The sequence below is a fragment of the Vanessa tameamea genome, chromosome 4 (genome assembly GCF_037043105.1).
Source record: "Vanessa tameamea isolate UH-Manoa-2023 chromosome 4, ilVanTame1 primary haplotype, whole genome shotgun sequence".
NCBI lineage: Eukaryota > Metazoa > Arthropoda > Insecta > Lepidoptera > Nymphalidae > Vanessa > Vanessa tameamea.
This window is the reverse complement of record NC_087312.1, coordinates 996812-1011980: the sequence shown is the minus strand read 5'-3', so window position 1 is coordinate 1011980 and position 15169 is coordinate 996812. Positions and strand designations below refer to the sequence as shown.

General features: G+C 31.0%; 2 protein-coding genes across 2 annotated transcripts in view; both read left to right on the top strand.

Moving 5' to 3' along the window:
• Nucleotides 1–15169, top strand: part of LOC113396692 (succinate--hydroxymethylglutarate CoA-transferase) — a 121024-nt gene that overhangs the window by 63026 nt on the left and 42829 nt on the right. The gene's annotated exons all lie outside the window — the stretch shown is intronic.
• LOC113396697 (sodium/potassium-transporting ATPase subunit beta-2-like) lies at nt 103–13046 on the top strand. Its single transcript, XM_026634744.2, has 7 exons — nt 103–269; nt 9525–9653; nt 10508–10630; nt 10975–11153; nt 11840–11944; nt 12298–12466; nt 12862–13046. Exons 1-7 carry the CDS (start codon nt 134–136, stop codon nt 12969–12971), a joined length of 951 nt encoding a protein of 316 aa, XP_026490529.2. The 5' UTR covers nt 103–133; the 3' UTR covers nt 12972–13046.

Genomic DNA, 15169 nt, shown 5'->3' with positions numbered 1-15169 from the left:
AAAACTACGGAACTGAATCTGTACTCTCAGATGCTAAACACATGTAGGCAGTGAAACAAAGTCGGATCGTCTCTATGTAATAGGTTATATATCGTTCCTCGATTCGCTCAGTCCACTTCGCACAGCCGACACGATGGGCGCGGACAAGCCTAACGGGGTCGTCAACTACTGCAGGCGACCTCCACATAGACCCTTCTTCAAGAGGATACAGTACGCTATATGGAATCCGGAAGAGAGAACGTTCCTCGGAAGAACTGGCAAGCGATGGGGTACGTAAAAAAAATAAAGGAAAAGTTTTTAAGCAACTTTAAAATACAAATATATATATTTAAAAATATGCAAAATCTGGGCTACCTCAAATATTCGAGAATATTTTTTACAATTGGAACGAGTCTTTGGAAATTATTTTCTTATCATTTTTTCGATTAATCTAAACAACTTCCAAATTACTTTACTTAATCTAAGGAATAGGGCATAAACGTTAGAGTCAAAACCTAATTCCACTTATGTAGCATATATATGGATTCTATAAAATATATTTTAACATAAAAGAGTAAACTTATGAATAATTTAAGTTGTAAAACACGAAAATATCTCTATAGTCATTTAGAGACAAATTGTTTTTACATTGTATGAAGTCACGTAATTAACTTTACAATTTTGAAGGAACAATGATGATAAAAAATAACATAAACGAATAATAATTATTACGAAAATTAAAAGTTAAATTAATAGTGAAATTTAAAATATAAATAATTATATTATAAAATACAGAAAAAACACTAATAATAAAGAAAAAACATACATCTTAAAATGTGGCAGCACTGACAATATTATTATTTAAAAAAAAACCTGCTTCGTGAACTTTATGACGTCAGAACTATAAAGAAGCCAATCCGTTCTTCTATATTTAAAAATAAATTATTAATCTTGTCGTTGTTTTAATAGAAAATATTTTTTCACGGAAGACATTTAGAAAAAAATGTTATATAAATAAAAAATGTTAAATAAGTAATCATAAGGAAAAAGATGACAGAGATTCTTACATTTAACAAACGGACGTCCATCTAAACAATAATTGAATTACTTATTACATAATTTCTACATTGTGACAATTTTTCAAAAAGTATTTTAAATTCTGGCAATAATAATACTCTTACTACCTACCGAATACCGACTTTGAAATTAATATTATTTAACACAACTCATTAATGGCGAAATATTTAGTATAAAAGAGTTTACAAGTTTCATAATGATGAGGCTTCCAAATGAAAGCCACGACTCAGAGAAAAAGTAATGCGAAGAGTCATTTACCAGTCTATACTAATATTAACCTGTATAGGCTGATGGATGTTAAAAAATATCCTTAATTAATTTTCAAAATAGTAAATTTTGACATCTGACAATATGTAGAGAATGGATTAAATCCCTCTTTCTGCCTCATATCAGCTATCGCCTGTCCAGTAAATCCGCAAGTCTCAGAATTTGATAACAATAAAAAAAAATTGCAATTCAAAATAGTAATATGTACCATATTAAATCATTATCTTTCAAACAAATTAACAATAAAGTACTGTTTGCTTACAGTATATTAAATGTATTACTGAATGGAATATTCCGAACCTTTCGACATTAGCTTATTATTTTTGAAGGCGACTGTACTCAATGAAAATGGGCGCAGTAAGATCAATAGTGAGTGGAAATTTTTGGTCTAACAAAAGTGCTGTTATGGGTTTATTATCTTACGTCAAACTCATTTCAACTTGACAGTCGAGACAAAAAGCATTTAAACATTTTATCGGTATAAATAAAGAATGATCAAATACCCTTAAGTTAAAATTATTTAGTATTTTATGAACAATTTTGATCTGTTAAGAAGCGGCGAGGTGATTACTATAAATGTGTCATTTGTGTTTTGAGAGTTTTCGAAATTTAATTTAAAGTGTTTTCTAACGAGTGAATTTTACTCGATAGAAAAAACTAATGTTTCACTTTTGCCTCATTTCACTGCCACTGTAACTCATTGATAAATATCACTCACAATGAAAAAAAAAAGTTTTATTATAATAGTAATAAGAACAATTAATCTTCTCAGAAAAAATAACATTGCAATTAAATAACATTCAGTGTTTCATACGTGTTACACGATGATAAAAGCGTTTTTAAAGTATGTTAAAATATTCATTTTCAACAGATTATCATTATTTTTGAAAATAGGACGTCAATAAAACCGCCACAAAAATTAAGTACATGTCAAACATTCCCTTTAAACACAATATTCAACGTGTTGATCGTACGTCTTTATCTTCATAGATTTTATGGTTTTCCATTAAAAAAGTAATTTTTAACAGACTGAACATGAACAACTAAATGTACATTTTTAAATTTGTTTGTATGCATTGTGTATGCCACATTCAGCCAATAATTGTTTTAATTTATTCTCTTTGACCAGCGTGACGAAGATCAAACAATTTCGACAAAACTTACTTGCGCTACACTGTATTAAATAAACATTTTGACTTCGACTACTAAGACTACTCATAAATATTTTTTGTTGAATCCGAAGGAACTATTTCTAAACTGTAACGTGTTGATTTAACAGTGCTTGTAGAGTCTTTTTGAACAAGTATACTTTCATTTTGACCCTCACATATAGATAAATTACATTAAATTAAATTAAATTTAAGGTAGTAAAAACTAATTGTTTACAGGAGAAGTCGTTATGAGGCGCTAGTATATAAAATACCTTTGAACATTTGCACTTGACGACTAGAATTTCTTTTCGTTTTTAACGATCTAGTAGAGGTTACATGATTCATAACTTCAATGGTTATTTCGAGCCACAACTCGTAACTCCTGTTAATATTAAACAAATGGACTTATTAAAATACTTTACATCAAAAATTGCGTTATGAGAAATGTATTGTAATAGCTATTTACAATGGCAGTGCTTTAAATTTGAACGTATAAACTAAAATAATGGTGTTTATTTCATGAATCTATGCTTTAAAAATGTTTAGCTGTTGTAAAATAACCACTTGATCGTAAAATGACAGAAAATTTTGTGTGCAACACTTACGAAAAAGTTATAATATTTAATTTAAACATAAGTAAACAAAAGATACACTTCTCCTCATGTCTGTTTCCTCATTGTCGCTGATCAAATGAGCTGAATTATACATCCACATTAACCACACAGACATTGGTGTTTGTCCAGGTAAGTACCTAAAGATATAATACGAAAATATGTCTTGTTCACTCTTCGAAACCAAACCGGGTTTAAATAAAACAAACGGAATTAATAATGCACTGCTCAAATAAACTCATTAAATCTGACCGTCATAATTGGCATATTTTTAAAGCTTATCTAGAAATATAGGATATATGAGGAACGTATTGGACAAAGAAAACCAGATACCCAAAAAGCAGAATCTCTTTCTTCAAAGTCGATGCGAAACAAGCCAGGTACTAGTCGTAAAATATAGCTAATTTTGTTGTTCATATTTAATATAGATCTACGCTTTCAACTATACGTCATGGTATAAAAAAAGATGTATCAATAGTTTCACGCCTCCGCAACAGTTTTTCCAGTTTCGCTAGCAAAACATTCATATTATCTGTGCCTATAATTGTCAAAAAGAGAATGCGTTCAATTCTTTTTTTTTATTATGATTGAATTCTTCTTATTTTAAACAATAATCAAACTTGCTTCTTGACCTTTCATTCTGAATCTAGTGATTAACAAAATAAATAAAGTTGCAATGCCAAAAAATAAAAAAAAATATATAAAAACAATTAAAAATAAAACTTAACTAAGTAAATAATAAATGACAGAATGACCATAGACCTCGATTTATTTCGCTCCGAAGAAGATATATATTTATACATAAAAAGCTAACCAGAAATTGTTTTTTTGAAGACAATTAAAAACGTAAAAAAAATTATGTATATAAGTTGTCACCAACAAATTAAATATGGCGGAAGACAGAATTATTATAAATTCCTTGGCCGGTATACGTCTGTGAATGGAAATATTCAAAGATACCAAAACAAAACATTCATCACTAAATATAAATTTTCATGTTGACATGACCTCGTTAAAGATTTACCTATAGATAAACATGTCTGTACATGGGGTGGCACCACCCTCGCACTCCCTGTGACGTGAATGGGAGAGGCTGTATTGCCAATCAATTAAGAAAACAATTTGCAAACATATGCTATGTATACAGGGTCTTTGAACTGAAAATTACCTACCGTTTATTTCATTCGAAATTGATTAATAGTTTGACAAGAGTTCGTAAGTGTATTTTTATCAGTATTCAGTTATTCCGTTATTTAACTTCTTAAAATATTAAGATTATCAAAATTATATAATCATAATCATATTATTTACATATTAGTAAAAAGTTGTCTTTGATTAGAACAATGAGATCAATGAATGAATGAATGAAATAATCAAATCAATGAGATTTAGGTATACACAATTTGACTAATTTGATATATTCTCAACAAGTCTTAGAGTATTCAAACTTTTATCTTCGTTTACTGCTTTAAGTATTACTAATTAAGAAGATGGATATTATATAAAATATTTAGTTACAAATATATTTATTTATAACTAACAATAACAAACTTAAAAAATAAGGCTCCCAAGTTATAATATCAGAATAGAATAAAACGGCTGAAACCACATATAAGACCTAGTTCATAACGATAAAAAAGCATTGACTTCACAGTCTCCTTGAGAATCGAATCCTTGTCTGTGACAACGATACCTCAACCACGAAGCGTCGCTGGGCTAATTAATATCAAACGTAAAAGATATCATTGTTGAATAATTATGTTATGTTTGTTAATCGTATTTATATATAACTGCTTGTATATAATATATGGGTATATTAAACTAGCTGTCCGTCTCAACTTCGTATGGGAAAATAAGGTGTTTTTTGTATGTAGCTTACATACAAAAAACACCTTACCTTTTTGATAATCATAATTATTATATAGATATGATCACCCTTGGATACTCATATCATGAGATGAGATGTTGAGATCTCATCAACAGTTTGTGTTGCTGTGTTTCAGGCTGTGGTCGAGTGAGCCAGTGTAAATGCTATTTTATATTCTTGCAAGATAATACCAAATTTAAAAAAAATAACTCGAAAATTTAGATGTTTGTCCAATGTTTTCACCAATATTTAAAAAAAAGAAAACTATAAAAGTCTACAGAAACTTAGTGTTATCAGATAGGTTATAATTACCTTTTGTTACTACGCATTCAAGATTAAATATGTTTTTGCACGTATAATAAAATATAAAAAAAATTGATGGTTAGATATTTCTAGATATTAATAAGAATTATGAATAATGTTTACATAAAAGCGACATAATTGCATGGCGAATTGATATCAACGGTAAAATTGAATACCCAATTATTGTCTATAGTTAGGTATGACCATTTACCATCAGCCGATATTTGTTAGCCTTAAAAACGATCATAATCAATGAGTGCGAGTCGGATTCCCGCACTAAGTGTTCCGTACCACAGAAATGTCTGTAAAGTAATTGACGTATTATATTTGCTCTGAATCGTTACTAGAAAAGGCTTTGTTTCGTATTACCTTGGTTGTATTTTTTTAGAAAATTGTTTGATATAAAGCTTTTTTTACTTTTTTAATTTTATTTTTGTATTATTATTTATTTTGGAATGATTTTGCGATCTATTTGCAGTTTATCCCCTTGCTTTGCCTATGAAGTATTTATTATTATTGATATTATTAGATTAAGGCCCTCGACTTAACACCTTAGTTCCTATATTAAAGTAGTATGACGTTTGGCGAATGTCAAGCTTACTTGTCACGTACACACACACATACACACGCATACAAACACTTTCATAAAGCAAATTTGTCCCGTTTTTTGTCATTCTTTTGTCTCTTCACTCTATTTGGACATATAAATAATCTAAGTAATAAATAATTATTTATTACTTAGATTAGTTGCTAATGCCTTTTAACGTTTCTATTTCGTTTCATGAATAGTTTCTTTTAACTAAAAATGCTGAATGCCTGCATTTTACTTGAACATTGCTTACTGATACTCATCATTAACATTGATATTCGTAGTCGTTTTCATTGAGTACGTCTATTACATCAAATTGAAAGGGTATTTTAAACTTTTTTTTTTATGGCATTGGTTGGCGGACGAGCATATGGGCCACCTGATGGTAAGTGGTCACCACCGCCCATAGACTAAGGCGCTGTAAGAAATATTAACCATTCCTTACATCACCTATGCGCCACCAACCTTGGGAACTAAGATGTTATGTCCCTTGTGCCTGTGATTACACTGGCTCACTCACCCTTCTAGCCGGAACATAACAATACAGTGTACTGTTATTTGGCGGTAGAATATCTGATGAGTGGGTGGTACCTACCCAGACGAGCTTGCACAAAGCCCCACCACCAAGTATATAATACTAATATATATCTTATTTATAAAATGTTATCGGTATTAAAAAAATATACGTTTAGTCAAAGCGAATAGGAAGCAAAGTTTAATAACATTGCTGGATAGGATCTAAATAATCCAATAGAAAATCTAAGCCATTCATTCATTTCATTATACACCTTTAAGAATTCTTACTCCATTCTTAGAGCAAGGATGGCGTCTTTCCGACAAAGTTTGATACGCAGTACTCTCAAAATTCCTAATTTTGAAATTTTCTCTCCTTTTAAAAGTAATATTTCTGAACTTTTTAACGTTTGCATATTTCTAACTATGGGTTTGATTAATTACCTAACAAATATATATAAAAGATTTAGTATTTTGAGTACCTTTTATAAAAAAAAATCAGTTATCTAGTTTCTCGTTTATTTACGTAAGTGCACCACGTGAGGTGACAGCGATATTCTTTGCAAAGCCAAGAGACTTTGTAGAAGATATTAAGTTATCATTGATAGAACATTTTTAAGAAATGGCAAATGCATTTTAATTGCTAACAATTTTTTTTTGTAGACGACCCGTTAAGTTCATTTGAAGCTGTTGCGTTTTTTTTTTGTTGGGATTTTATATACGTACTTATTTCTATTAGAATATAGGCCAATAACTTCAGATGGCACGTGATATTACATTAAAATAATTATTCATAAGGATTAAACTGTAATTTGGTACGTTGGTCTAAGTCAGGTTAACTAATTTGCTTTAATCTGAACGCTCGTTGGTCGTCTATTACGTCATCAGCTGCAACCGACCAATCACCATTCAGATTAAAGCCAAATTTACTATTTTGTAACTGACTATTATTAACAATTCAGAAGCTGACTTTCACCAGCGTTTCAGGAACCCAAAGGATCACATGTAACCGCTATACAGATAAACCGAGTTGAAAATATAGACTGTACCTAAAAGTATCCAGAGACCATTTAAGTGGTTTAGATAAAACGCAGCTCTAAGGAGATAACTCTCACTTTATAAACAGTGAGGAAAATAAACTGTTACTATTTCATTCTACGTATTGATCAAATGCAAACAAGCGGGTCAAGTATCTCGAGCAAATACTTCGCTGTGAAGAGCACATTTGCCATCAGAACATTACATTACAACAAAACTATTTTGTTGAACGTGTCAAATGTTGCTTCCCGCATAGCTGAATGTATTCGTTTATTAGTCTTATATAGCAATATTATAATATGTAACTTATAGGGCCATGGGTTATTCGGTATGGACTGTAACTTTTAAAAACGCTAATTACGCGTTTCCCCAAAATGATGTTGGGGGTTTGTGTGGGACTACCTGGCACTGGAATACCCATTAAAAAACTAGCGGCTTCTCAGTCTCCTGGGGACATCACGGGATCGCTATGCGCATGCTTCCGCGACGCCCCGATAGTTTTTCCACCGCTGCAGGCCTCCAAGCAAGAGGGGTTTCTGGGATACGGAGAACCCCCTACTCCCGACCACGTTTAGGGCGTAGAGATGGTTTGCATAGTGCCGACGACTTCACTAATATATCCATTAATTTTATTAAATGTAAAAATATCAGTTTGGAATACATAGACTTTACCGGAAAACCCGCCAAGGAACTTATTAGTTCCTCTTTTTTACCAACTAAATTTATATATCCTGCTTGAAAATCAAACACGAATTCTACGCATTTTTGCTATCTATAAATACATATAATGTATTCTATCTATAATCTTGTATTGTGTTTATTTATTTAAAATGTTGATACACTATCATTTTTAGTACTTGTGTGAATGATATATATTATATTAAGCAACTAGTCGGCTCGCGTTTTAGGGGTTAGTTGTCATTGGTTAGATGTAAAATAGTGGCCTATGTCCAACTTTTTTTTACTTTATAGCAAATTTCTATAAAATCGTTTCAGTGATTTAGAATGACAGACAGAGTTACTGTTGCCTTTATTAACCATATTAATTATATATATATATATATATATATATATATATATCTATATATATATATATATATATATATATATATCTATATATATATATATATATATATATATATATATATATATATATATATATATATAGTACAAATTTTATCAAGAGAAATAATGGAGTAGAGTACAATATATTCAAACTTTACAATTTCGCAATCGATAGATTCAAACGATCACGCGTAAAAATATATAAAACCTCGTTTCTAGTCATACTCTTTATTAAAATCTACGTTTGCATCACATAGAACATATTTCCTTGCATATATAATATGACGTCCAAGTGTAAACAGTCCATGACCGGTTTTCGCAGAACGCAGCTATTTCAGTTTTGGCAGAATCGATTTGTCGATGTAATCCATTTTGCGAAACTGTGGTAGTAACCGCACTCTAAAATAAAATTGTAATAACATTCGTCGATACACGTTTATAGTACTAAGAGATTTTTATTATCATCCCGGCTATTGGTTGTAAATATAAGCTTTTATTTGATGAGATTTTACAAACAGCATATAGTTTTTTTGCTGTTTTCGTTCATAATCAGGTGATGAAAGAATAATTATGATAATAATTATTAAAGAATAACAGTTCCTAAATGTCCGTTTCTGGGTAAAACGGAAGGTTCTAGAACTTATCGCGCTAGGCTAGGTAAGTAGTAATAGCCTGTACATGTCCCACTGCCGGCCTAAGACATGATCTCCTTTGAGGAGTTTGGAGCTAATTCAGCAACGCTGCCCCAATACTGATTGTGCGCTATATGTAAAGTTTAATAAATTTTGCGCAGACAAAACCTCAGGTTCAGCTAGTATTTTATAAGTAGTTTCTACTAATAACATAGCTTCAGAATTTTTTTTTTTTTTCTAATCCAATTGTCTTTACCTGAAATGACCGGTTGAATATAAAAAAAAAAATCAAGTAATAATCTTAAATATGTCACACTTTTCGATGATCTAATAAGGCTCCGGATCTTGGTGTCCTGAATTTAATCACGCAGATGGATGAGGCGTTTCTGTTACTTTGATGAAATACTTATCAAATCTGTTTGTGTTCTCCAGGTGTGATCGGTCTGATATACCTAGTGATGTACATCTGCATCATCATCTTCTTCTCTATATGCATGTGTGGTCTGCTCTCTGCGATGGACGAGAGGGTACCTTACTTTACCTTAGCTGAATCTATTATCGGTAAGTTGTTCTTAAAATCATTTAATGTTTGTTTGAGCAATATGTAATTTAATATTTCTTTCAGATATAAACAGAACTAGGTGAATGAGGTCAAGTTGTAAAAATATCTAATCTGAATATGTTAAAGTACTAAATCTGAATATAAATCTTAGTTTAGATATTCATACATTACTATTGTATTAGAAATATATTTACATTTTTTATTACGTATTGAATTTCTTTATTTTTTTTAATTTCAAAGTTTTTTTTTTTTTAAGTTAAGCAATGTGGTATCGGAAGTTGTCTTATAATCCAAATACATACATTAATGCCTTTTGCTAGTAGTCATAGATTGAGTTCAAATTAAATATTAAAAATAGATCAGAGTGGGTCGTACGACTTTCCACTGATTAGTAACATTACTTTTTAGATTAAAATTAATAAGTAAGAATTTTATATAAATAGAGCATTGATAAATAAATGAAAACACTATGCAAGCAATGCAAGATGCTCGCCTTCTAAACTGGGCCATATCGGCTCTTAAACACTTATTTGATATATTTAAATGTAACAGAGCGAGGCATTTTCTGGAATAGAAAATCGTTTATCTTTTAGTGTAATCTACTTTGCGGTAGCTTTCAATCAGATATAATCTTGTGATATCACGATTCAAAGTCCTTATATAACCCTTATTACTATTGAATAAGGATTTCGATTTGAAATATATGATTAATTAATTATATATTGAATTCGGTTATACTGTTATCTAATAAACAGTCAATATTTTTAGGCTTTAGTAATTGGACTGAGCAAGAAAACTTTAATTAAATCACGATCGCGTACTAAATCTAAAAAATCCTTACTAATATTTACAGGAGATAATCCAGGCATGGGACACAGACCTATTATATATGAAGAAGGAGCCCTCATATGGTATGACGCGGACAACGCAACCCAGATAAAGAAATACGTTGACAACATCAATGAGTTCTTAGCGCGTGAGTATTTCAAATTAATATTATTGTCCAGGGATACTTGCTTGATTGCTATTAAGGACTAGTTTCCGTTTCTGTAAAATGATGTTTAAAAAATGCCTACCCGTATAAAGTATATTTTTATATGATTTAATTTCTACCGGGATGATTATTGTTCTAAACTTGAAACATAAACAATTAAATGTCTTATCTAATTAAAAATCTGGACAAAATATTGAGCAATAATGAGTGAAGGGATAGGCACAATGTAATGGTGATTTTAAAATATATTTAATAATATTTTGTCGATTATATCAATTTTTTCTTCAATTGTTTCTGACATCCAATGATTGTTTTTGCCTTTCTAGCCTACGAAAATAGTTCTCTCCTTATAAACAAGGGTGTCAACCAGCGGGAATGTGGCGACACCAAGCCTCCGCGCAACGAGGTGTGCTCATTCGACATAAATCTCTTGGGGCCCTGCTCTAAGGAAAACCACTTTGGGTTCAAAAATAAGACACCGTGCATCATTATAAAACTAAACAGGGTAATTATATTGATCACCTATCTTGGCCTACTTTTGGGTTTTCTTTCACGTAAAGCCGTTGGTCCTGCGCCTGAACTCTTTCGGTTGTGTTAGATTTGCCATATGATTATAAGAGTGGGGTAATAGAGAGTGCACCTGTGTGCACACACACTTGTTCCCTATAATAGGTCCTGCGCAGTTGACTGGTCTCCCTCGAAATAAGTCAGGACGACATCATCATCGTCCTAATTAAGCATTGAGCTGAATTGATCTTCCGAAGTATATTTAACTCTTGTAAATGATGTAACTTCTATCGCAGGCTATTAAAATATGTTGATGTACTTCGTTTTTATTTTAAATCATTAAGTTTGAGGTATGAGTTCTGAGTCATATGTTGGTAATGCCAGCGTTTACCAGAAAACTTAATGAATCGCTAATTATTTCTATAACTATGTTAGAAATATAGTAGGTTACCTACATAAGGGTAACATATATGTATACTATAGGGTGACATAATATAAGGGCACGTTAAACATGAAAAATACTTTAACAAAGACTTTTTTAAAGACAACTATCCATTTAACTGTTATATCAGAAAATTCCTCCTCTAATATTTAATAATATTTTAACAAGTACCAAATGTGTATGTAATATTATTTTCTTATTAGGTAATCGTTGATATAACCATAAAACTAAATGTGTTATAGATATTTGATTGGAATCCAAATTTCTTCGACGATCCCGAGAACCTGCCACCTGAGATGCCACCTGATATAAAGAACTACATCAATTCAACAACAAGACCTCAGGAAGTAAGTTTTAAAATATTTATAAGTAATTGTCGAAATAGTCGAGATAGTTCAGTTATTGGTACACGCGAATAATTTGTGACGTATCACAAGACATCTATCATGAAGCGAAGCGTCAACAGCGCAATGATTTAAGGGTAAACAGTAAACAGTCGCCTAGTGATGTAAAAAGTCGCAGAATCTTTCCTGACTCCTATTGGCGTACCCATCCCTAGCACAAGCTTTAAGCTTAAATGGAGAGGTAAATACGAATATTTGTAATTCCTTACAATGGGCCACTACTACTTATCTTAAAAAAAAAAACTAATATCCTTTCTTCTTTTATGTTCTATTATATATATTGATTTTCCTTGCAGCGTCGTAAAGTGTGGGTGTCTTGTATGGGCGAGAGGCCAGCAGACATTGATGCCCTAGGTCCTCTGATGTATTGGCCTTACCCCGGGCTGCCTGAAGTGTATTTCCCTTTCGACAACACCCCAGGGTATCTCAGTCCTCTGGTTGCCGTGCAATTGCTTAAACCAACATGTAAGTATAAAATGGGAAAATAAGATTCAAAAATATCTGGCAAATAGACATGAAAGTATTTGATTGGCACTGTAGTGGTCACCGTCGCCCATAGACATTGGGTACTGTCAGAAATATTAATCATTCCTCAATCACCAATGCGCTATCAACCTTGGGAACTAGGGTGTTATGTCCTTTGTGCTGGTACATTGGATCGCTCATCCTTCAAACCGGGACACAACAATATCAAAAATTGATGTTTGGAGGTAGAAGATACGATGAGAGCGGACGGCTAGATGGGCTTGTACAAAGCCACACCACCAAGTAAAGTGTTCTTTTTAAATATATTTGGAAGTTACGACAACATTTTGAGGCAAGTAATGCTAAATGAATATTAGTATCTCATCTTGTTTCAGTGCACCAGATCATCAACATCCGATGCAGAGCGTGGGCACAGAACATCAGGTTCACGCAGAGCCTTAAGGAGCGTCTTGGGTCCACTCACTTTGAGATTATGATCGACTAAACTTACATATCAAAATATATTATAGCTTTCAATAAGACTTGTACGAATAACGTTAACGTTAAAATTATACGGTGACATAAATAAACGTGAAGAGAACCAAACAAAGGCGAGATGACAGGTTTCCAATCAAACAGAATTTAAAATTATTGAAACCAAGTCGTATAAACTTTAATAATAAATGAATCCCTTGCTCTAAATAATAATGTCTTATTTAAAGCAAGGGAGGTTAAACAGTTTATATGGCAACACTAATTCTGACATAATTATTTTTATCACGTTTGCAAGAGAAATGCGTATGATGATTTACAAGTTGTACAAGTTTTATTGAAATTTTACATAGCATTTAGTACAAGTGCACTTATATGTAGATTTTATATAGCACGCGACTCATTCGTGTGAAATATTTTAAATAGAATACAGCTACTATATATTTTTCAAGTACAAACGCGGAGTTATGTATCCAAAAATAGTGAATTGACCTTGTTTTATTTATTTACAACATCTACATCTTAATTATTATTTGAATAAGTATACAGTGTGGACGGAGCATTATGTCACTTTATAAAAAAACATGTTTACTATACATATTATTGCGAGTTTACTTAGTAGGTACTTAAATTGTAAAGATTAATAATATATTAGTCCACGTCAAGTCTTTGAACAACTTAAATGCATTAAAAAAAAATGTTTGCTTTTTTAAATTAGATATGATTAAAACAGCGAATGACTGCTTCGAAATGGGTGCAACGGAAACATTTTTGCGACAATTTTTTTTTAAAAATCATCTAATAAACTCTTTATTATTATTATATTATTCCGTGTACAAGAGCTCGATCTTTTTGACAGATGTAAATTTTTTTGATCGACATAACTTTGTAATGACGAACATATTACATATTTTCTTAATTTAATGATTTTAAAAATTGTAAAAATATTTATTTATAAAAAATACATATAATACAAAAGTTCCTAATGATTCAAGCGTTATCCGAAAATTTTAAGACTTTTTCTATTATATACTATTGCTTCAAAGTAAAATTTAAATAGAAACGCTGATAATAATAGACGCTTGTACAATGTTACGTCGGTCGGACGGTTGGGACGCGAATAACAGGCAGTAACTGCTACAAATATCGATTACAAAAATCCTTATTAAACATCATTGTTAAGTTATTGTTACGAACGGGAGTCCTTTTGGTTGGGGTCTCTTTGGCTAGTGGTAGGGGTCTCTTTAGCTGGTATAACTCTTTTTAGCAAAATAAGTTGAAAAAAATTGAATTCTAATTTGAATTACGCATTTTATCGTTCTATCGACTGTTATATATGTTATATTTTCTGTTTCTCATCACTAGCCCGTCTGTCAAAAAGATCAAGCTAACTTGAATAGGATATAAGTCAATCATTTTAAAACAATTATGTGTCCTATATGACTCACGTTACATAGATAGCGTTAATACTGCATTTGAGGCAAAATATTTAAAGTTTAGTTTCACCATAAAGTAAATATTCAATTTCGTACACGAGAACAATGTTTCGATGCAAAAATTAACTTCAGTCTCCTATACTAAGACGTTTATTTTTACATTCAAAGAAAGCAACAATATTGTATAAAAATGCATTGTAACTATTTCACTGATTACGTATGTTCGTCTTTGATTTAGACATGAAACTTAATGTTATTTGTATTGTGGAATAGGTAATAAAATGTGATTGTTGTCTATGACGTCATGTTACCTTTTATTTAATCTGTGCTGATGGTTTTATATATATTTTATAAATTAGATATATTACAATATTGGGCATTTAAGATTATTGTTCTTATCTTTTAGTTTATTTTATAGATAAGAACTAAAATATAGTTAATTATGTGATTTTAAAGATAACAAACATTTGGTCCAAAAGTGTACGAATCGTAAAGGTCGTATGAATCGAAAAAAAAAAACAATTCTACTTATTGCCAAACGTACAAGTAATACGAATAATATATTTATATATATATATACAATGCAAGTATTTTTTTTAATAAATATAATTAAACGATACTAAGATAGCAATTGAAAATATATAAAAAAAAAAATTGACTCAATTAATTTGTTTTTTTTTTCACAAGTTACAGTATTTTAAGGTTTCACATTCGATTGACGTGAAAAGTTATTGAACTAATTTTTTTACAACGGTATGCAAACTATTTTGATTCC